We start from the raw sequence: 25,205 nt of genomic DNA, 5'->3' as shown, positions 1-25,205 counted from the left end.
TCCCCTGGGGCAGGAGCCAGGTCCCCAAACCCTTTTTAGGACAGTATCTTGCATATTAGCAGTTAAAATTAGCACTTTTAATTCCGAACGTTCGAGTCCCGTAGACTTCAATGGGGTTTTAACATTCGTGCGAATTTGGGGTCCTTTTTGAAAGTTCTGGTGCGAACCGAACCGGGGGGTGTTCAGCTCATCCCTAACGCTGAGCATTACACAAACCAAAGAGCATGACCAAGTATTCGTAATGCCCATCTCTAGTGTTAAACGCGGTTTTCCATTCATCACCATCCTGTATTCGGATCAGATTGTATGCACCCCTGAGATCCAACTTAATAAAAATGGAGGCACCTCTCAACTTGTCGAATAGTTCCGATAGTAAAAGTAGGAGTATTGATTTTTGATTTTTACTGCATTTAGGCCTCAATAATCAATGCAGGGTCTTAAAGTACCATCCTTTTTGGCAACAAAAAATAATCCTGCTCTCGCAGGTGATGAGGATTTATAGATGAATCCTTTTTCTAGATTTTCTGCAACATACTCTGACATGGCCTGGGTCTCTGGGATGGACAGGGGGTAGGTACGACCCCTGGGCAGAGTTGCTCCAGGAACAAGGTCAATGGCACAGTCAAAGGACCTGTGAGGAGGAAGCACCTCAGCTGACTTTTTACAGAACACATCCCGTAAATCGATATATGGAGCGGGAAGGCAAGAGGATACTGAGGTGGTGGCCATGAAAAGTCTCTCCTTAGGGGCAACCTTGAATAGGCAGGATGAGAAACAGGAGGGACCCCAAGCCAGGATCTGCTCACAAGTCCACTTAACATGTGGAGAGTGGAGCTGCAACCAAGGAAGCCCCAATACAATAGGGGTTGAGACCTTGGGTAGGATAAGGAAGGATATCCACTAAAATAGACAGGCTTACAACCACTGGATCATTCCTATCCCACAGAGGGACAGCCCAGGATAAAGTCTTGCTGGACAGGAGAGAAATAATATAGGCCACCTTTGCCTGATCAGACGGGAAGTTTTGAGGCTGGAGTTCGAAAGTAATGGTGTACTGGCTAGGGAACCCTCTGCAGGCTTTGGAGTCCCCAGAGTAACGGGATGTAGCTGGTAAGTGCAAAGGGTTAGCGGCTGTGACCAGAGCCGATACAGCAGCAGATTGCAGTTGAGATTGTCAATTTGGGGATCCTAAGGAGGCTTGAAGTTGTTCAAAGTGGGAAGCCAAATCCTGAAGGAATCGCATCACCTGTGCCTGATTAGATACCTGGGTCTCGAGTCTGCGGACTATGCCCTGCAGCTGATCATCGGCAGGTTGTGGCACATCAACCAGGTCCATGGCATGAAGGTATTACTGCAGAGTCGTGAAGCTTACGTGAAAGCCCTGCTGCATCAGGGGGCAATTGTAGCAGTTCCATATCAGGAAAAATTTTCAGTTATGTATTCCTTTTTCAGTGCAAAAGAAAATCAGGGTACTGGAGATAACTGATAGATGTAAAGTTTCTGAACAAGTTTCTGAAGAAAGAGAACTTCAAGATGGAGTCTTTCCAAACAGTCCTGAAAGTGGTTCGTCCAGGAGATAAGATCCTTTAGATTGACTTGAAACATGCCTAGTTTCACATTCCTATTCATCCAGATTTTCAAAGATTTCTGCACTTCTCAGTCACCCAGATCCGCTTTCAGTTTTTTGTCTTCCATTTGGCCTTACATTGTCCAGGCACTTCACGAAAACACTGCAGGCCTGGTGGCCCTCCTTTGAGAAAAAGGGGTGCAAATAGGTTACCTCACCCTTGGAAAGATTTAGCTGGATAATCAATATGGAAAAAAAGTCATTTCGCACTCACTTGAGAACTTCTTTACCTGGGAGCATGGATAGGCACACAAAGCAATACTTCCACCTACAAAAATGTTTTCCACTTCAGAGAGGGCTGCTACAGCTCTAGGAGCCAAGTCTCTCTTGGCTTTGCAACGCTAACAACTCATAAGGATTACGATGGACCCAATTCCAATGGTCAAATTGGCCCAGTGGAAAGCATGCTTTTTTCAATGCAGATTCTTCAGTCAATGGCAGTTGGAGGATATGAATCAAAGAATTCTGATTACCCCTTTAAAGAAGCTGATTTGGAGTAGAACCTTTTGTGTTTCTGCCCCCTCTTGCCGATATCTTGGCTGACAATTCCATTAAATGTTAGTCAGACAGGCTGGGGGGTTGTCTGCCAGGAAAATGGACAAAAAGTTGGCGTACCTTTCCAGTATCAAGAGTGTTCTCCAATATTTTGGAGTTGAAGGCAACCTCTTAGCCTTCCAACATCTGATTTAGGGAGGCTCTGTTTGACTGAGCATGGAAAATACCACAGCAATGGCATATGTAAGTTAACAGGGTGGCACTCAGAGGCCTTCTTTATTAAAGAAGTGACCTCAATTATGGATTGGGCTCAGGACATCCTTTGTCATCTTTCAGCAGTATGCATTCCGGGTCAGAGCAACTTGAGGCCAAGTAAATCACTGAGATCTCATGTAGGCAACATGTGGTGCCTGCACTCTCAAGGCCTCCACAGCTTAACAGCCTAGGCTTTTTATTTCTGGAGTTGGAACTCTTTGCATCCCCAGCCAACGTAAAGCTACAAAAGTTCTGGTGCTGGAGTTTTTTGCTTCAGACACATTTGAGGTAGAAGTTTCTATTTTGGCACCTCACCTTGAAGACTGCCTTTTTGGTGGCTGTTACATGAGCAAGAAAGGGCCTCTGAATTTGCAGCACTTGGGTTCAAGGAACCCTTTACTACCTTCCTAGCAGACAGAACGGTATTAGTTACAACGTTAAGGTTCACCTCCAAATTGACTCCAAGTTTCATATGAGTCAGGAGAGTTTTGCCTTTGTTCTTCTAGCCGTCTGGATAGGCAAAACTGAGATCTTACATTGATGACATCACGTCTTCTGATCATCTATATGTCATTCCAGCAGGAGCAAATAATGACTCTAGAGCATCAAGCAGACTCATAGCTCCTTGGATAGTGAAGACTGTATCATTGGCTTACATGTTCAAGGAGTTGTTGATACCAGAAGGAATGAGAGTGCACTCTAGCAGCATCTTGGGCAGCAGCATACCAATTTTCACCTGAAACAATCTGAAAGGCATCCACATGGTTTACTAATAATGCCTTCATGACACATCAACAGCATTTACTACTGTTTAGGGATGAGCTTCGAGGTCGAGTTAAACTCATGTTCGACTCGAACATTGCTTGTTAGCCGAACAGCGAACAATTTAGCGTGTTCGCGACAAATTCGAAAAGCCGCGGAACACCCTGTAAAAGTCTATGGGAGAAATCTAAAGTGCTAATTTTAAAGGCTTATATGCAAGTTATTGTCATAAAAAGTGTTTGGGGACCTGGGTCCTGTCCCAGGAGACATGTATCAATGCAAAAAAAAAAACTTTTAAAAACTGCAGTTTTTTCAGGAGCAGTGATTTTAATAATGCTTAAAGTAAAACAATAAAAGTTTAATATTCCTTTAAAATTCGTACTTGGGGGTGTCTATAGTATGCATGTAAAGGGGCGCATGTTTCCCGTGCTTAGAACTGTCCCTGCATAAAGTGTAATTTCTGCAGGAAAAAAAGTCATTTAAAAGCACTATAATGAATTGTCGGCTTCCCGTCATACAGAGAACAGTCATTGAAAATCATTGATAAAAAAAAAAAGTGTGGGGTTCCCCCAAATTCAATTATCATGCCCTTCAGGTCTGGTATGGATATTAAGGGGAACCCCGCCTCAAATTTAAAAATAAAATGACGTGGAGTTCCCCCCAAAAATCCATACAAGACCCTTTATCCAAGCACACAACCTGGCAGGCCACAGGGAAAGAGGGGACGACGACAGAGCAACCCCCCTCCTGAACCGTACAAGGCCACATGCCCTCAACATTGGGAGGATGCTTTGGGGGTCTGTGACCCTTCAAAGCACCATGTCCCCATGTTGATGGAGACAAGGTCCTCATCCCATAACCCTGGCCGTTGATTGTGGGGGTCTGCGGGTGGGGGGCTTATCAGAATCTGGAATCCCCCCTTTATCAAGTGGACCCCCAGATGCAGCCCCCGTTTGAAATGGTAAGGGGGTATTGTACCCCTACCATTTCACAAAGAAAGTGTAAAAAATTGTTTAAAAAAACACACTGTTGAGAAAAGTCCTTTATTAAAATTTTTAAAAAATAAATAAAATAAAGATTCCAGTGGTGGTGATCCACTCTTGCTATCCAGTGATGACTGATCTCTTCTCTGGGGTCCAGCGATGCGGGTCCAGCGACGGGGGATCTCTCCCGATGGTCCAGCGCAGCGCATGCATCCTGTCTCCACCGGAGACACTGCAGGAATCCCGGAAGTCTGACAGGTTTTAGCTGAGGATGGAGCCACCCATCACCTGACCCCACCCCCCTCTAACACAAGGGGAAACCCAGGCTTCACCAGTGACGTGCGGATGACCCCGCCCCCCTCTGATGTAACTGAAACCTGCATTATATCAGAGGGGGCAGGGTCACCTGTACATCACTGGGGAAGCCTAGGTTTCCCCTTGCATCAGATGGGGCGGGGTCAGGTGACGGGTGGCCCCGTCCTCAGCTAAATCCTGTCAGGCTGCTGGGATTCCTGCAGCATCTCCGGTGGAGACAGGATGGATGCACTGCGCTGGACCATCAGGAGACATCACCCATCGCTGGAGCCTGGAGAAGAGATCAGCCATCGCTGGATAGCAAGTGTGGATTACCACTGCTGGAATTTTTTTTTATTTTTAATAAAGGACTTTTCTCAACGGTGTGTGTGTGTTTAACAATTTTTTCCACTTTCTTTGTGAAATGGTAGGGGTACTTTTGCACCCCCTTACCATTTCAAATGGGGGGGCGGGATCTGGGGGTCCCCTTGTTAAAGGAGGCTTCCAGGTTCTTATAAGCCCCCCATCCGCAGACCCCCACAACCACCGGCCAGGGTTGTGGGGATGAGGCCCTTGTCCCCATCAACATGGGGAAGTGGTGCTTTGAGGGGTCACAGACCCCCAAACCATCCTCCCAATGTTGAGGGCATGTGGCCTGGTACGGTTCAGGAGGGGGGCACTCTCTCATCCCCCCCTCTTTTCCTGTGGCCTGCCAGGTTGCGTGCTCGGATAAAGGGTCTGGTATGGATTTTTGGGGGGAACTCCACACCATTTTTTTTAAATTTGGCGTGGAGTTCCCCTTAAAATACATACCAGACCTGAAGGGTCATTTTTTTTTTATTTGAGGCGGGGTTCCCCTTAATATCCATACCAGACCTGAAGGGCCTGGCCATTGAATTTGGGGGGAACCTCACACTTTTTTTTTTTTATTGAATTTTTATTAAATAATTTTCAAGACAAATACAATGAAATGAAGCGTTATAACAATCATTGAGCATGAATGATTAACCACTTCGGTACCGCGCTATTGCCAAATGACGGCATTAGCGCGGACCTACATTTCCGGGACTACGTCTATTGACGTCGTCCCGTGTACGAGCGGCCTGCGCGCCCCCTGAGGGGCGTGCGCGGCGCGCTCTGTGATCGGCGAGTCCGTGAGACTCGCCTGATCACCGATCCGTGCAAGGGGTCGATCCCGACCCCTTATCATGTGATCAGCTGTCAGCCAATGACAGCTGATCATGTGATAGAACAGAGCCGGTAATCGGCTATTATTCCTCCTCGCGCTGACAGCGCGAGGAGAAAAAAAAAAGCCGATCACCGGCGGCCGTGATTGGGACATCAGTCCCGATCACGGCCAGAAATGTACACGCTCACCTGCCCCCTGCCAGTGCCCACCTGCCCCCTGCAGTGCCAATTTAATAAAAGTTAGTGCCCCCCGTCAGTGCCACCCAGCAGTGCCCACAGTGCCACCCAGCAGTGCCCACAGTGCCACCCAGCAGTGCCACCCACAGTGCCACCCAGCAGTGCCACCCACAGTGCCACCCAGCAGTGCCCACAATCTGCCTCAAAGGTGCTGCACCCCAGTGCCGCCCATCAGTGCCCAGCAGTGCCGCCCATCAGTGCCCAGCAGTGCCGCCCATCAGTGCCCAGCAGTGCCACCTATCAGAGCCACCTATCAGGGCCACCTATCAGTGCCCACAATCTGCCTCAAAGGTGCTGCACCCCAGTGCCGCCCATCAGTGCCCAGCAGTGCCGCCCATCAGTGCCCAGCAGTGCCGCCCATCAGTGCCCAGCAGTGCCACCTATCAGAGCCACCTATCAGTGCCACCTATCAGTGCCCATCAGTCCCATCTATCAGTGGTACCCATCCGTGCCACCCATCCGTGCCACCCATCCGTGCCATCTTATCTGTGCCCATCTTATCTGTGCCGTCTTATCTGTGCCCATCGGTGCCGCCTTATCTGTGCCTATTAGTGCCGCCTTAACTATGCCTATCAGTGCCCACCAGTGCAGCCTATCAGTGCCCACCAATGCAGCCTATCAGTGCCCACCAATGCAGCCCATCAGTGCCCACCAATGCAGCCCATCAGTGCCCACCAATGCAGCCTATCAGTGCCGCCTAATCAGCGCACTTCAATGAAGGAGAAAAATGACCCGTTTGCAAAATTTTAGAACAAACTATTAAAACATGATTTGTTTTTTTTATTTTTTTGCATCTTTTTTTGTTTGTTTAGCAAAAAATAAAACTCCGAGCTGTAACTAAATACCACCAAAAGAAAGCTCTATTTGTGGGAAAAAAATGATAAAAATTTCATTTGGGTACAGTGTTGTATGCCCGCGCAATTGTCATTCAAAGTGCATCAGCGCTGAAAGCTGAAAATTGGTCTGGGACTGAGGGGGGTTTAAGTGCCCAGTAAGCAAGTGGTTAAAGAGAACAAAACTTTGGACTATAAAAGCTAGAGTAACGTCCACATATGCAGGACACATGGGTGTTCTGCATAGCTGTAACAGACAGAGTAAACAACTTACAGTTTATAAAAAAGGTGAAAAAAACCTTATGATGTGGGGCCGGGAGGCCATAGTAAAACAACACAGTAATAACAGACTTATGAGTAGCAAGGTGAGACACCAGGGGGGGGGGCAGCCTACACTAGTACCAAGGAAGGAGGGTGGGAGGGAGGGGGATAGTCTCCAGGTGGGCTGTGTTATATCAGCCAGTTGTGGTTAATGAGGGTCACCGGGTGGAGATGTCCCAAATTCCAACCGATCCCAGGGCTCCCAGATCTTGTCAAACTGTGGGACTAGATCGTGTACAGAGGCCGTCAGAAACTCCATTCTCCGTATCTCGGACAACAGTTGGAGGAACCTGGGCCAAGGAGGGGGAGCAGTGAACAACCAGCATAGTGGAATGAGCCTCTTAGCAGCTAATAAGATATAGGAGATCAGCCGGTTTGTATTTTTAGATAAACCTGGAACAGGGAGGCCCAACAAGCATTTTAAGGGCTCATATGGAAGGGACACCCCTGTTACCCCTAGCACCAACGACCCCACCTCCCTCCAAAAAGGGTGTATCAGGGAGCATTCCCAAAAAATGTGAAATAAGGAGCCAGTGTCAGTCCCGCATCGCCAACAGTGCGGCGAGACTGAGGGGTCGAATTTGTGTATGACGTCAGGGGTTCTGTACCGGAACATAAGGATTTTTATGGCCATTTCTCTTTGTGTGACACATTTAGAGACTTTAAAGGTGGAGGCCCAAATCTTGTCCCACGTTTGTAGATTGATAGGTTTACCCAGCAAATTGGCCCATTTACTCATGTACAAATGTGATAATTCCTTTAAGGGGGTTGACTCATGGAGGGTTTTATGGATGGAGGAGATCAGATGTAATTGGTGGGGTCCCTGAGCGCATAGGTGTTTGAAGGCTGTGGGCTTATCCAGAGTTAGAGTTGGTGATTTGGAGCTAAAAAAATGCCTAACTTGTAGATAGGAGTAGAACATTTGATTGGGAATATCAAACTTTTCACGTAAGGCATAGAACCTCCGTGTAATAGCGTGTACCAAATTTCGAAGTTGAAAGAGGGGGGGATTAATCCATGTAAACATCCTACCCAGGGACAGTCCATCGGGTATAGTTGGGTTAAACAGCACGTTTTGTAAAGGGGGGGGGGGGGGGCAGGATGAGGCAATACTTTTTTTGGCACTTTTGCCATATGTCCAGGGTAAAGGACATTGGGGCTGTACACTGACGTTTAAAGTTGGGATGCAGGGGGGACGGGCCACCCCAGATCAAGGAGCATAGGTGGGTTGGATACAGCACCCCCTTCTCAATAGCAGCCCATTGACTTGTGGCATTTAGGGAGGACCATGTGGCGATGGTTCTCAAATGTGTGGCATGATAATATTTCACAATATCCAGAGCCCCTAGGCCACCCCGGGATCTGGGCACGAATACCACCGAGTTGGCTAAGCGATGAGACCTATTGGCCCATATAAAGTTTGAGAAACGTCTGTGGAGGAGTTTTAGTTGTGGGGAAGAAATGGCAACTGGAAGAGTCTCAAAATGATAGAGCAGTCTAGGTAAGATTGACATTTTGAGGATATTGGTCCTTCCCAGGAGGGACAGGGGATAATTTGACCAGGATGATAAGGATCTGTTTATGTCTTGGAATAGAGGAACATTAACAGGGTAAATGTGGGAATATGAAGGGGTCAAAATTACACCTAGGTATTTGAGAGAGACATTGCACCATTTATAAGGATACGTTTCCCGAAGTCTGGGAAGTTGTGTTGCGGATATATGTATGGGTAGTGCTTCGGTTTTTGAGGTATTTACTTTGTAGCCAGAGATATCACCAAATGAGAACAACACTTTATGTAGGGAGGGGAGGGAAGTTAATGGGTTGTAATAGTTAGCAGGATGTCATCCGCGAAGAGCGATAGTTTGTACTCCCCCTGTCGCATCACCACCCCGCGTATTTCTGGGTGAGATCGTATGGACTCGGCTAGAGGTTCGAGGCATAAAATAAATAGAAGCGGTGATAAGGGGCACCCCTGCCGAGTTCCATTCCTCATGGGGAGGCAAGGCGACATAAAGGAAGACATCTGTACCTGGGCCGTGACCGCTGAGTACAGGGCCTCTAAGGCCTTAAAAAATGGGCTACAGAAGCCAAACACTTTTAGCGTAGCAAACATGTAGGGCCAGCAAGCCTTTTGTGCATATATTTTTTTTTTATCAATGACTTTCAATGACTGTTCTCTGTATTACAATTCATTATAGTCATAAGTGCTTTTAAATAACTTTTTTCCTGCAGAAATTACACTTTGTGCAGGGACAGTTCTAAGCGCAGGAAACATGCGCCCCTTTATAGGCATACTATACACACCCCCCAGGTATGACATTTAAAGGAATATTCCACTTTTATTGTTTCACTTTAAGCATTATTAAAATCACTGCTCCTGAAAAAACTGAAGTTTTAAAAAAAAAAAATTGCATTGATACATGTCCCCTGGGACAGGACCCAGGTCCCCAAACACTTTTTAGGACAATAACTTGCATATAAGCCTTTAAAATTATCACTTTTGATTTTGAACGTTCGAGTCCCATAGACTTTAATAGGCTTCTAAAGTTCACACTAAGTTTAGGCCTGTTCGCAGGTTCTGGTGCGAACCAAACCAGAGGGTGTTCGGCTCATCCTTACTACTGTTGAATTCAGTGATTGCTTTGGCCTTTTTTTCACAATTAAAATTGCTTTCTGTAATCATCCACCCCCCCTCGCCCTTTGCTGTGGGGAGTTATTTTCCATGTGTGCTCTTCATGCAGTCTGGAGGGACTAGTTATATAACAACGGTCTTGGGGTGGTTCACATTTTTGAGTTGGGGTTCTATTAGTGCTGGGTGTGGGTGGGGTCTACCCGTGTGTACTGCCATGGTGCTCGTTGGGAAAGGAAAATTGCAGTAAATAAGAACAATTTATATTTTTTTTATTTCTATACAGCATTGGCCTTCAGTGGAGTGCCTGAAAGCATAAACAAATGCTAATATGAAAAGAGACAAAATGATTTGAGACATGCACAAATGTCTTTGAGCGTTCTATGAAAGAAGGCAACCCTGTATTAATTTTATACGTGTTTACTCTCTGCTCATCCATGCAGACCAACTGTGAACTACATAACTACATGTGCATCTTTAATTGCAGGTGACATAGTGAAAAATAAAAATATATTTGAACTGGCAGAACTGTTGATAATTCCAGTTTTAATTCAAGTACAGCATGTTTAAGGGAAAGATGCACTTTAAAATCTTTTTTTGTTGCTTTATTTGTCCAATATGTATTACATTAGGTTATTGTAAAAGGCAACATATTCTTAAACCTGATGTATTTTTAAACCCGATACTACAAATAAAATAATGACTTTAAGCCCAGGTTTACACTGATGCAATTTGGCATGTAATTTGACATGTCAAATCGCATGCCAAATCAGTGGCTATTGCCGGCAACGGCACCATCCGAATTGGTGTGATACCAACTTTGCAGCACCACACGGATTCCCAAATGTAGTTTTTGTACTACTTTTGGTGGCTTTGGATGTGATTTCAATAGACAGCTGTGCATGAACCTGCACAGATGTCTCTGAAATCCCCCCCAAAGTCGGACTGACACACGGGTATGAAATTGTGTGAGCTCAGCTGAACGATTTTAATCATCTCGCTGTGTTAACCTAGCCTTAAAGGCAGTTTTAAAAGCACACCAGGGTCTAATCATCCAGGGAATCTGCATGCCTGTTTGTTCTGTGTGAATTTGGCAAAAAATAATGTTGTTTAGGCTATTTTCCCTTCTCAGTGAATGTTCTTTTATTATTTTTCAGTGGTAAAATACCACATTACAGCTGCTAGATGGAGTTTGAGGAGCATTGAAAATGCATTCATCTTTGTAACAAAAGATAAAATGTAACGATTCTGAAGAATGGTAGACAGAATTAGCAAATAAACCAATGGTTACATGTTTTGCAAATTTTGTATAGAATCGTTTCATTGTATCTCTTGTTACAAAGAAATATGCATCTCTTATGTTCTTCCATTCCATCTACAGGCCATATTGTGTTTTTTGCTATTGTAAAAAAAAAAAAAAACATTTGTTCAGAAGAGAAATTAGTCTATGCAGAAATAGTTTCTCCCAATTCGCACAGAATAAATGTACATACTTTTTTTTTTTTTTATAAACAGACCCCACTGTGTTAAGCAAAAACACATTACATCCATATTTTAAATGTTAAAACTATGAGGCATTAACCACTTGCCGACCACCGCACGACGATGTACGTCGACAGAATGGCACGGGCAGGCATATGGGCGTACATGTACGTCCCTGCCTTCCCGCGGGTAGGGGGCACGATCGAGCCCCCCCCCGGTGCCAGCGGCGGTCGGAATCCGTGCAGGAGCGATCCGGGATGAGGGGGCGGCCATTCATTCATGGCCACCCCCTCACGATCGCTCCTGACGATTGAAATTGCAGCATTACATCACTTCCTCTCCTGTAATGTAAACACAGGCAGAGGAAGTGATGTAATCTCTCCTCGTGTCGGTCTTTTTCGTTCCGGCACCAAGGAGAGAGGATCTGTGAGTTGCACCAACACACTACACTTACAGTAGAACACGCCAGGCACACTTTCACCCCCCCTTCACCCCCCAAATCACCCCTGCACCCCCAGTCACAGTGACACCAATTGCATTTTTTTTTTAATTATTGCATTGGTGTCATTTGTGACTGTAATAACTGTTAGGGCAGTTAGGGTTAGCCCCCTTTAGCTCTAGGATACCCCCCTAACCCCCCCAATAAAGGTTTAACCCCGTGATCACCCCCCGTCGCCAGTGTCACTAATAAGCGATCGTTTTTCTGATCGCTGTATTAGTGTCACAGGTGACGCTAGTTAGGCAGGTAAGTATTTAGGTTCGCCGCAGCTTTTTATAGCGTCAGGGACCCCCATATACTACCGCATAAAGCCCCCTGATTGCCCCCTAGTTAACCCTTTCACCAGTGATAACCATATAACTGTTACAGGTGACGCTGGTTGGTTAGTTATTTTTTTATAGTTTCAGGGCACCCGCCATTTATTACCTAATAAAGGTTTAACCCCCTGATCACCCGGCGGGTGATATAAGTTTGAAGGTCAGATAAGGTCTGCGTCGCCCCAGGCAGCGTCAGGTTAGTGCCAGTACCGCTAACACCCACACGCAAAGCATACACCTCCCTTAGTAATATAGTATCTGATCAGATCTATATTAGCGTTGCCAGCATTTTAGGTTTCCCAAAACGCATTGTTAGCGGGATCAGCCCAGATACCTGCTAGCACCTGCGTTTAGCCCCTTCCATCAAGCCCAGCCCAGCCCACCCAAGTGCAGTATCGATCGATCACTGTCACTTACAAAACACAACACACATAACTGCAGCGTTCGCAGAGTCAGGCTTGATCCCTGCGATCGCTAACAGTTTTTTTTGTAGCGTTTTGATACAGTCGCTGACAGCCTAGGTGCTTTTTTACCTGTGAGTCTCACTAGTGTACCCCTAAATTTAGAGCCCAAAATAGCAAAGCGAAGGTACACTAGTGAAGAGGCCTACACGTTTCTGAGCATGACAGATAGTGAAGAGGACGTCACTCATCTGTCAGATTCAGGCTCAGAATACGATCCTGTAGAGGACAGCGGCTCCATGACAGATAGCTCTGGCGACGGAGATGAGGTCCTTGTTAAGGGCAGGTGTACCCAATCCCGAATGTTTTCTGTTGTTCAGGTGGAGGAACCGCAGGTCACTTGTATGAAGCAGAGACGTACTAGACATCCTTCTGGTGAACTGGCAAGCACCAGTGGCCTAGTACACCCTGGACGTACATCCAGCACTGCAGTAGCACGTGGTGACGTGGCGAGTCCCATAAGTGCAGTTCAAGCTGGCGAGGTGGCAAGCACAAGTAGTGTCCCGCTGCCACCAAGACAAAGACAATAACAGGCCCGTCGTACCCATAGTGCCCTTCCTGCAGAATTCGCCAATCCTGATTGGTTGCCCACCACTTCTGCAGAACCCGTACTTCCCCCATTCACTGGCCAACCTGGCATTAACGTGGAAACAGTTGATTTTACGACACTTGATTTTTGCTTACTGTTTTTCACCGAAGATCTCTATAGATCTATTGTGGACCAAACCAATTTGTACGCTGGTCAACACATCGCCACTGTTCCCCAGTCCGCCCTTGCCAGACAATGGAAACGAGTTTCCAAATTTAAGATCTTTCTGGGCCTCTCCCTCAACATGGGCATAACCAAAAACAGTGAGTTGCGGTCATATTGGTCCACTGACCCAATTCAACATATGCGCGTGTTCTCTGCTTCCATGTCCAGGGCAGGATACGAGCAGATTTTGCGGTTCATGCACTTCAGCGACAATGAACTCTGTCGTCCTCGTGGAGACCCTGAATATGATCGGCTCTACAAAATTCGGCCCCTCATAAACCACTTCAACCAACGTTTTGCAGACTTGTTTACTCCCCATCAAGTTGTTTGCGTTGATGAGTCCCTGATTAAGTTTTCTGGTCGCTTGTCATTCAAACAATACGTTCGCAACAAGCGTTCCAGATACGGGGTCAAGATGTATAAGCTCTGTGACAGGGCCACAGGCTATACACGTAGTTTTATGGTTTATGAGGGTAAAGATAGTCACGTAGAGCCGGAGAACTGCCCTGACTACATAGGAAGCGCTGGCAAGATAGTGTGGGACATGGTGTCACCCTTATTCGGAAAGGGGTACCACTTGTAAGTGGACAATTATTACACAAGCGTGCCACTGCTTAGTCACTTGTTTGATCAGCAGATTGGAGCATGTGGCACCGTGCGACCTAATTGCCGGGGCTTTCCCCAGCGGCTTGTAGAGTCCCGTCTTAGGCTGGGGGAGAGAGCCTGCTTGCGCAGTAATAATTTGCTCGCTATGAAGTGGAGGGATAATAACAATGTTTTCGTTCTCACCTCCCTTCATGCAGACACGACGGTCCAAATTCCTACGGCGACTGGTATTGTGGAGAAACCCCTCTGTGTCCACAAATATAACCAAAATATGGGAGGGGTGGACCTCAATGACCAGTTGTTGGTGCCGTATCTAGTTGCCCGTAAGGCCAGACGCTGGTACAAAAAAGTGTCTGTTTATATATTCCAATTGTCTATGCTGAATACTTATGTGCTACACAAAGCTTCAGGAAGGACTGGATCCTTCCTTAAATTCCAGGAGGATATCGTCAGAGCCCTTCTGTATCCAGGCGGTGCTCCACCTCACCTTCCCCAACCAGATGCAGTAAGCCGGCTGCATGAGAGGCATTATTCTTATGTCACCCCGAGTACCCCTACCCAACGAGCCCCCCAAAGAAAATGTGTCTGCAGAAAGCGTGGATATAGGCGTGACACCCATCATTATTGTCCCCGCTGTCCTGACAATCCTGGTCTTTGCATTGGTGAATGTTTTGAATGCGTAGAGTAGGGTACAGCATTGCACAGGCTAGGCACAGGGTCTCCCAAGATGCCATCGCATTTTGAGAGACCCAAACCACTGGAAACGTTACAACAGAAGTGTTAAAGTTACATAAAAAAGTGTTTAAAAAAAATAAATAAGTAAAAAACAAAAAAAATATATAAAATAAAAAAAACAAAAATAGTTGTCGTTTTATTGTTCTCTCTCTCTCTATTCTCTCTCTATTGTTCTGCTCCTTTGTACTGTATTCTATTCTGCAATGTTTTATTGTTAACCATTTTTTTTTTTCAGGTACGCCATTCAGCTGTAGCGTGGATTTATTTATCTTGACAGCAACAGCGTTTGCTCCCACGATACATAAATCCGCGACTCCAGCACTGTCGAAGGTGATTTCACCACCACAGTTAAAAAAGAGCATATATGCCGAAGCATGGGGGCATAAGGGGTGGAGGAGCGATCTGCTCCTACCTTTTGCGGGAGGATGCCCCCATTTTTTCGGCATATATATATTTTAGGCACAGATTGTGTTAAATGTGTTATTTTTTGCTAATTTTTTTTGTATTTGCTTTGCAGGTATGGTAAGTCCTACTGTTATACTGTAATGTTACTTTGTTTTATTGTTAACCATCATTTGCTTAGCAGGTACGCCATTCTGCTGCAGCGCGGATTTATTTATCTTGACAGCAACAGCGTTTTGCTCCCACGATACATAAAGCCGCGACTCCAGCACCGTCGGAGGTGATTTCACCACCACAGTTAAAAAAGAGCATATATGCCGAAGCATGGGGGCATAAGGGGTGGAGGAGCGATCTGCTCCTACTTTTTGCGGGAGGATGCCCCCATGCTTCGGCATATATAAATGGTGCATGTATGCCCACCATTAGAAGTGGGTGGATGAAGGGAGGTATTCTAATGGTGGGCATACCCACCGATCAATATTTTTTTTTCGTTCAGCCCACAGGCTGCATGAAAAAAAAATTACAATATATGCCCAACCAGTTCCAGCAACATACTGGTATGTTGCTGGACTTTGAGTGCTTATACCAGAATGATGCCTGCAGGTTTAGGTATCATCTTGGTATCATTCTTTTCAGCCAGCGGTCGGCTTTTATGTAAAAGCAATCCTAGCGGCTAATTAGCCTCTAGATTACTTTTACAAGCAGTGGGAGGGAATGTCCCCCCCCCCGCACCATCTTCCATGGTTTTCTCAGGCTCTCCTGTCCCAACAGGGAACCTGAGAATGCAGCCGGTGGTTCCGCCAGCTGACCATAGAGCTGATCAGAGACCAGAATGGCTCCAATCATCTCTATGGCCTAAGAAACCGGAAGCTACGAGCATTTCATGACTTTGCAGGATGTAAACAGCACCATTGGGAAATTGGGAAAGCATGTTATCACACCGATCTTGGTGTGGTCAGATGCTTTGAGGACAGAGGAGAGATCTAGGGTCTGATAGACCCTAATTTTTTCAAAAAAGAGTACCTGTCACTACCTATTGCAATCATAGGGGATATTTACATTCCCTGAGATAACAATAAAAATCATAAAAAAATATATATAAATGAAAGGAACAGTTTAAAAATAAAATAAAAAAGCAAAATAAATAATAATAAAAAAAAAAAACACCCCTGTCCCCCCTGCTAAGGCGCAACGTCGAACGCAAGCGTCGGTCTGGTGTCATATGTAAACAGCAATTGCACCATGCATGTGAGGTATCACCACGAAGGTCAGATCGAGGGTACTAATTTTAGCAGTAGACCTCCTCCGTAAATCTAAAGTGGTCACCTGTAAAGGCATTTAAAGGCTTTTAAAAATGTATGTAGTTTGTCGCCGCTGCACGTTTCTGCGCAATTTTAAAGCATGTCATGTTTGGTATCCATGAACTCGGCCTAAGATCATATTTTTTATTTCATCAAACATTTGGGCAATATAGTGATTTTTAGTGCATTAAAATAAAAAAAAAGTGTGTTTTTTCCCCAAAAAATGCGTTTGAAAAATCGCTGCGCAAATACCGTGTGAAAAAAAAAATGAAACACCCACCATTTTAATCTGTAGGGCTTTTGCTTTAAAAAAAACACTTCATGTTTGGGGGTTCAAAGTAATTTTCTTGCAAAAAAAAAAGTGTCAGAAAGGGCTTTTTCTTCAAGTGGTTAGAAGAGTGGGTGATGTGTGACATAAGCTTCTAAATGTTGTGCATAAAATGCCAGGACAGTTCAAAACCTCCCCAAATGACCCCATTTTAGAAAGTAGACACCCCAAGCTATTTGCTGAGAGGCATGTCGAGTCCATGGAATATTTTATATTTTGACAAAAGTTGCGGAAAAAAGACATTATTATTATTATTATTTTTTTTTGCACAAAGTTGTCATTAAATTATATATTGCTCAAACATGCCATGGTTATATGTGAAATTACACCCCAAAATACATTCTGTTGCTTCTCTTGAGTACGGGGATACCACAAGTGTGAGACCTTTTGGGAGCCTAACCGCGTACGGTACCCCAAAATCCAAGCACCACCTTCAGGCTTTCTAAGGGTGTAAATTTTTGATTTCATTCCTCACTGCCTATTTGTTTCGGAGGCCATGGAATGCCCAGATAGCACAAAATCCCCCCAAGTGACCCCATTTTGGAAAGGAGACACCCCAAGCTATTTGCTGAGAGGTATGGTGAGTATTTTGCAGACCTTCATTTTTGTCACAAAGTTTTGAAAATTGAAAAAAAGAAAAAAAATATACACTATTTTTTTTCTTCATTTTCAAAAACAAATGAGAGCTGCAAAATACTCACCATGCCTCTCGGCAAATAGCTTGGGGAGTCTACTTTCCAAAATGGGGTCATTTGTGGGGGTTTTGTGCCATCTTGGCATTTTATGGCCTTCAAAACTGTGATAGGTAGTGAGGAGTGAAATCAAAAATTTACACCCTTAGAAATCCTGAAGGCGGGGCTTGGTGTTCGGGGCCCCGTACGCGACTAGGCTCCCAAAAAGTCCCACACATGTGGTATCCCCGTACTCAGGAGAAGCAGCAGAATTTATTTTGGGGTGTCATTTCACATATGCCCATGGCATGTGTGAGCAATATATCATTTAGTGACAACTTTGTGAAAAAAATAAAAAATAAATAAAAGTTTGTAATTTTCCCGCAACTTGTGGCAAAATATAAAATATTCCATGGACTCAACATGCCTCTCAGCAAATAGCTTGGGGTGTCTACTTTCTAAAATGGGGTCATTTGTGGGGGTTTTGTGCCATCTTGGCATTTTATGGCCTTCAAAACTGTAATAGGTAGTGAGGAGTGAAATCAAAAATTTACGCCCTTAGAAAGCCTGAAGGCGGTTCTTGGCTTTCGGGGCCCCGTACGCGGTAGGCTTCCAAAAAGTCGACCACATTTGGTATCCCCGTACTCAGGAGAAGCAGCAGAATGTATTTTGGGGTACAATTCCACATATAACCATGGCATGTGTGAGCAATATATCATTTAGTGACAACTTTGTGTAAAAAAAAAAGAATTTTTTTTTTGTCATTATTCAATCGCTTGAGGCAAAAAAATAAAATATTCAATGGGCTCAACATGCCTCTTATCAATTTCCTTAGGGTGTCTACTTTCCAAAATGGGGTCATTTGGGGGGGTTTTGTACTGCCCTGCCATTTTAGCACCTCAAGAAATGAGATAGGCAGTCATAAACTAAAAGCTGCGTAAATTCCAGAAAATGTACCTTAGTTTGTAGATGTGACAACTTTTGCGCAAACCAATAAATATACAGTTATTGACTTTTTTTTTACCAAAGACATGTGGCTGAATACATTTTGGCCTAAATGTATGACTAAAATTGAGTTTATTGGATTTTTCTAATAACAAAAAGTAGAAAATATCATTTTTTTTCAAAATTTACGGTCTTTTTACATTTATATCGCAAAAAATAAAAATCGCAGAGTCAGTCAAATACCTTTAAAAGAAAGCTCTATTTGTGGGAAAAAAAGGACGCAAATTTTGTTTGGGTACAACATTGCATGACCGCGCAATTACCAGTTAAAGCAGCACAGTGCCAAATTGTAAAAAGACCTCTGGTCATTGACCAGCAAAATGGTCCGGTCTGAAAGTGGTTAAACTAATCTTAGTTTATGATTATTGTACATTATCATTAAAGTCATCATAATGCATCAAAGTCAATATATCTAAAAGTAAATATACTGTAAAATAATTTGAAAACATTTATTTCGATATATACATATTGTAAAGTAAATTAGTATAGTGCAAATCCATTCAATGGATTTTAATGGCATTTGACTTACATAGTAAAGTTTTCCTCTAGGAAACATCGGTTACGTAGAAGTCCAGCCCAAAGCTGTACCCCAATTATTCCAAATATAAAGAAGACAAAGAAACACAGGAGGAGTACATTTCCTAGCATAGGCAGTGTGTCCAGCAGCAAATTCACCAAGATTCTCATACCTGTGTAGGGAAAGAGAAAAAAAGAGCAGAGAGGAGGAAGAAAAGGAGGAATTTCAAGAAGGCAGTAAAAGTAGTATCAGATACACAGGATCAACAAAAAGCAAAGAACACATTCCTGAAAAACAAATTAAATGGTTTTCATTTTGAAAAGTGGATCCTTGCTTTAAAACCTATTTTTAAATTTAGGGCCTCCATTTCTCTACACTACACAATACCAGATTTGATCCCATATATTAGTACAGGAGAATCCTGAAACTACAAATGTAATCAGTAAAAAGGAGGCATGTAAGGGATAAAGGGGTCACAGTCTCAAGCAGGGGTCCAATCTTCTTTTAAATTGGAAGAAAACTCTTTTGGTTTTGGGGATGAAAAGGAGTCTTTCCTGTAAAAAAGGGTTTATCTGAATATCCAAATGCCCCAACCCCTGATACAAGAAAATATCAACCCAGCACATGAAAAGCAATGGGGACACTACAGCACACAAATGGAAAAACCTGTCATTACAACCCACATGCTACAGTGTGACATAAAAGTTAAATCTTCCTGCGCGTGCAAAATTTAGAAATCAGATTTTTGGAATGGATAGGACAGTTCAGTATGTGTTTATTCTGTCTTTTTTTATTAACTCTTATCTGCAGAATTTCTTTAAAACTCACTTACAGAAAATTTTAAGAAATGGTTAGAGCCTCTGTCGAGAGTTATCACTATCTATCTATCTTGGCATTGTGGATTTCCACTGCTGAAGCTGTTGTACTGTTGGTATGCTGAGCCAAAAGTTGTAATGTTTTTTGATTATTGACATGTCATCAGTGTGCAGATTCATAATTCTAGCTTCCTTCTTATTTAAGTAGCTGCATATTTGTTCCAGGTTTGTAGTTCATAAAGTATAAAAATCATAAAATCACAAAGACATCCTGGAAACCAGTATTTTCCAAAAGAATATATAGTAATTGCATTTAGTAGAAAAAACTGATGTAGTAAAATATGGTTGAGTTGGCAGAAGAGATGAGCCAAACTAATCCGGGTTTGTTTAGTGACACATTCACCAAACTACTTGGCAATTTCAATGGCAATCCAAAGGTGTTTTACGGGTTCACGCCTTCATTCTGGTCACCCCCTGGGTTGTGATTGAGGATGTGACAATCCTACTGGACTTTAAATCATTCCTAACTGTGGTTGTCTATACACTTTCACCTCATAGTGTGGGTGGGTACTTATATATCATGTTAATGTATAAACTGATATATATATTGATATACATTAAAAATATGGTTGAAATGTATTTAATGACCTGTCTATGGTATAGAATGTATGTCTCTACATGGTCTACACCACTGAGGAAGAGAAAATAATTCACAATTCAAAATGCATTGGGTGTTTCCGTCATGCTATATATCTACTCGTTGACTTTAGATGTCGGCGAAAACCCGAATTTGTGGGGTGCTTGGCAGGATGTTCGTCCACTGCATTCTAAACCCTAATTGGGCAAAGCCTTACCCAATCAAGGCATAGTGAATAAAATGTAGTTAAGGACTGGGTCGGGAAGCCAGCCGTGGCATCCTTAACAACAGATGAGTCATCAGCTATCAATGGACTTCCACACTGACAGCTGAATGGAAAAAAACAAAAAACACAACAAACACAACAAAAATATTTAAAAAAAAATGGCATGAGGCTCCCCCCCAAAAAAAAACCCATACCAAGCCCTTAGGTCTACTCTTATGCACACGTTTGATTATTGTCAGCTGTGTATGGTCTTTGTTGCACTATTTTTGTGCATTGTGTCATTTCTTTTTCTTATGCAAAATGTTATGAAAAATCCTTTCTATAAATAAAAATTACTTAAAAAAACAGTACTCCAAAATAAGAAGAAAAAGGGAGGAAGCAGGGCACTAGTAATGAAGTACCACTCAGCCCCTCCACAGAAAACACACCATCCCTAGCCCCTCTCTCTGTGATAGTAGTCCCCTAATCCACAGATATAATAATAAAGTATACAGTGCAGTACAGCTCCACTCTAACCCAACCCCACTAGACACCCATGAGGAATTAACCATTCATCTCTATTGAGGAGGTCCAGAAGCCCCAAACCTTCCAAAACTTATTTGGGCAGCCTCAGTTTAGGTATGCGGCCTTGTAAAATGGGACTGTAGCATTCACTAGTCTCTTCCAGGCTAGTAAGGTGGGGGCCAAGGGTTGCTTTCCAATGTAGGATTATAGCTTAGAAAGGCAATATGATTAGCAAGGTTCTGTGGGCTACCATGTTCGCTAGCCCTTCTACCAACCCAGTAGGCAGGCTGAGATGATCAGAGGTACTAGTAATCACCTTAGTGATAAAATGAGTGACGTCTTTCCAGTATTGTTGGACCTCAGGGCAGTGCCAGGACACATGAGGGAAATCTTGTACATTATTAATAATAATAATAATAATAACAATCTTTTTCTTTAAGATTTTTATTATTGGATAATAAAAAAATTAAAAACATTGTCAAAGAGTAGGCATATCAAGACAAAATAACCACAAGACCAGCAGTAAAGCCAATATCGTGTATATACAGGAGAAAAACCTTACATGTATCTCACCATCAACACCACCCCACTAGACACTTCTCAAGTCTGACATATCCATTTTTCCCCTTTTTCATTTTTCCCAACCCTATGGAAGAATGATAAGGTAACAAGCCTCATAACCTACATGTAAAAGAAAACAGAACCCAATCTTTAGTCAAACATAAACAAAGCATTAAAACTCATAACACCCCCCCCACACACACACACACAATATGTAGTACTATACCCTGAATAAGAGCTTACAGAAAAAAAAAACAATAATTTCTCCCCTTATGAATTAGTTTCAATGACCTACCGCTTCCTCCAGGGTATCATTAGAGTCCACCCAGCGATACCACACCTTCCTAATCTTCTTGGGGGATCCACGTTCCTTATATGTCATGAGATAGAGCAGGATGTCAGCATTTACTAAGCATCCTCTGGGACTGTGACATCATAATAGGCGGGGACATCATCCAGTGATGTCCCTATATAAGTCGCTGCGCGCCGCGTCCCTGCCATTGTGAGCGCAGGATGCGACGAGGCAACATCTGAAGAAGAGAAGAACAGAAGACGGCGACAGCGGCGACAGAAGACCGGGCCACCGACCTGTAAAAGAGCTAGAAGAAGGCTCGGTGGCCCGGCAAGAAGAACCGAAGAGGGGGACAAGACCCCCGAAGTCGGAAGAAGAGGGCGGCGGCGGCGAAGAAGAAAGCCGGGCTCCTTTGCTAGTAAAAGAGCTAGCAGAAGATAGCGGAGGAGTCCGGCGAGAAGACCCCCAAAGACGGACAGAAGACCCCCGGAGCTGTGCAATAAACTATTTTAACCCTTGCGTATTGTGTTTTATTTTTACTTTTTTCCACAGGTGAATGGGTAGGGGTACATTGTACCCCATACTCATTCACATAGGGTGGGGGGCCGGTATCCGGGGGCCCCCTTATTAAAGGGAGCTCCCGGATTTCGATAAGCCCCCTGCCCACAGATCCCGACAACCAACGGCCAGGGTTGTCGGGAAGAGGCCCTTGTCCTCATCAACATGGGGACAAGGTGCTTTGGGGTACGCGGTACGTGTTGAGGGCACACGGCGTGGTATGGCTCAGGAGGGGCGCTTGCTCGTCCCCACCCCCTTTCCTGGCCGGCCGGGTAGTGTGCTTGGATAAGGGTCTGATGTGGACCTGGGGGGACCCCCACGCCAATTTTTCGGGGGTTCCCCTTTAAGTCCATACCAGGTGACGGGGCCAGCGACGCCTCCTTCGCTGGCCCCGGCTACCTGGAGACGCGCTCAAAATGAGCGGACTTTTCTCCGGGCGGGAAAAGTCTGTTCATTTCAAAAGTACGGCGGACTGGCACACACACGGCCGGATTGTCCGCTGAAATGCGAGTCCGGCGGAAAGATTGGAGTGCAAAACTACTTTCTAAGTCTGCCGGACTTTTGGGTAAAACACGGGGGGATTGTCCGGCGGACTTTTCCACCGGATTGTTTGATCCACGTCCATCTCCTCATCTTCAATAATTCCCAAAAGACACCGCAAGGGGGAACATATATTAGGGACACCAAATTTATCAGCTATAAATTTAATCACACCATAATACCGCAGAGGCATTATCTTGGAACACTCCCACACCATATGTAAGAAAGTTTCCTCGACCCTTTGACATTTATGACAAGTTACAGAATCTCTCTTATGCATGTACAGGAGTAGAGTACATACAGACCAATCTATTAAACTTCTCTGAGGTGAGCTGCCATCTAGATAAAGGAAGGCCTGTGCTGTGGTGTATCTGGATTTTGCAAAGGCATGCAATACAGTTCCCCATTAACGTTTACTGTAGAAACTAAGGTCTGTCAGCATGGACCAAAGGGTGAATACATGGATTGAAAACTGGCTATGGGGGCGAGTCCAGAGGGTGGTGATAAAATAGGGAGTGCTCAGAATGGTCTGGTGTAGAAAGCTGGGTCCCCCAGGGTCCTGTCCTGGAACTGATCCTATTTAATTTATTCATAAACAATCTGGAGGATGGGATAAACAGCTGAATCTCAGTATTTTCAGATAATACTAAGCTAAGAAGGGCAATAACTTCTACGCATTATGTGGAAACCTTGCAAGAAGATCTAAACAAATTAATGGCGTGCGCAACTACATGGCAAATGAGGTTTAATGTTGAAAAATGTAAAATAATACATTTGGGTGCCAAAAATATGAATGCAATCTACTCGCTAGGGGGGAGAACCTCTGGGGGAATCTAGGATGGAAAAGGACCTGGGGGTCTTAGTAGATGATTCAGCAATGGCAGGCAATACCAGGCTGCTGCAAGCCAAGCCAACAGAATATTGGCATGCATTAAAAGAGGGATTAACTACAGAGAGAAAAAAAGGATAATTCTCCCACTCGACAAGACTCTGGCCTGGACACACCTACATTATGCAATGTCCTAGCTCGTGCTATCAACTTGGGGTCTCCGTGTCCCAAGGCCATATAATAACCGGAAATCATCTTTGTTGGGTCAGGATCTAAAGTAGCTTTCAAGGAAGTATTTTTAAGCTGTATCACACCTCCTCAAAACTGTGCAAGGGCAGGGTGATGGAGTTGTGCGTATTTGAAGTGGCACGTCCTACAGTGCCTTGAAAAAGTACTCATATTCCTTGAAATTTTCCACATTTTGTCATGTTACAACCAAAAATGTAAATGTATTTCATTGGGATTTTATGTGATTTCAGGTACCGTATATACTCGAGTATAAGCCGAGATTTTCAGCCTCTTTTTTGAGGCTGAAAGTGCCCCCCTCGGCTTATACTCGAGTCATCGCTGTCTGCCCGCTCGATCAGCGTGTCGAGCAGACAGACAGCGGCCATTCTATTCAAAAGCCGCGCCTCCGGCTCCGCCTTCGCCTGTGATAGGCGGAACACTGAATTTCCCAGCAGCCTGTGTTCCGCCTATCACGGACATCGTATCATCCTCGTACTACGGACGAGGATGATACGACGTCTGTGATAGGCGGAACACAGGCTGCTGGGAAATTCAGTGTTCCGCCTATCACAGGCGAAGGCGGCGGCGCAGCTTTTGAACTTTACAATGGCCACCGACGAAGAGGGCACGGGACGGCACGGCACGGGACGGGACGGGACGGGGGCAAGGCAAGGCAAGGCACGACACGGGACGGATGCAAGGAGGCAAGGCACGGCACGGGACGGAGGCAAGGAGGCAAGGCACGGGACGGAGGCTCGGGACAAAGGTAGGCTGGACACACACACACACACACACACACACACACACACACACACACACACACACATGGATGGAGACACACACAGGGATGGATGGATGGATGGATGGAGACACACACACACAGGGATGGATGGATGGATGGATGGAGACACACACACACAGGGATGGATGGATGGATGGATGGAGACACACACACACAGGGATGGATGGATGGATGGACACACACACACACAGGGATGGATGGACGGACACACAGGGATGGACGGACACACAGGGATGGACGGACACACAGGGATGGACGGACACACACACAGGGATGGACAGGCATGTCTCACCCTCGGCTTATACACGAGTCAATAAGTTTGCCAGTTTTTTTGGGGGTAAATTGGGGGCCTCGGCTTATATTCGGGTCGGCCTATACTCGAGTATATACGGTATATGCAATTTGCGGACCCATCGTGCCCGTGCCTCTGCCTCTGGGTGTCATGCTTGTGGTTGTCAGAGTCTTGCCGTGCCTCATGGGATTTGTGGTTCTGCAACAGCTGGAGGTC

The 25,205-nt window shown here is 44.7% G+C and overlaps 1 protein-coding gene across 1 annotated transcript in view; it reads right to left on the bottom strand.

Moving 5' to 3' along the window:
- Positions 1-25,205, bottom strand: part of LOC143998093 (voltage-dependent T-type calcium channel subunit alpha-1I-like) — a 1,330,488-nt gene that overhangs the window by 925,497 nt on the left and 379,786 nt on the right. The window contains exon 4 of the mRNA XM_077493843.1: positions 18,718-18,877. Within this exon, the coding sequence (XP_077349969.1) occupies positions 18,718-18,877 (160 nt within the window). The remainder of the gene's footprint in view (positions 1-18,717; positions 18,878-25,205) is intronic.

This window comes from Lithobates pipiens, unplaced genomic scaffold (genome assembly GCF_037356315.1).
Source record: "Lithobates pipiens isolate NorthernLeopardFrog02 unplaced genomic scaffold, aLitPip1_a1.2 Scaffold_19, whole genome shotgun sequence".
Taxonomy (NCBI): Eukaryota; Metazoa; Chordata; class Amphibia; order Anura; family Ranidae; genus Lithobates; species Lithobates pipiens.
The sequence above is the reverse complement of the archived record's forward strand: the minus strand, read 5'-3'. Positions and strand labels throughout refer to the sequence as shown.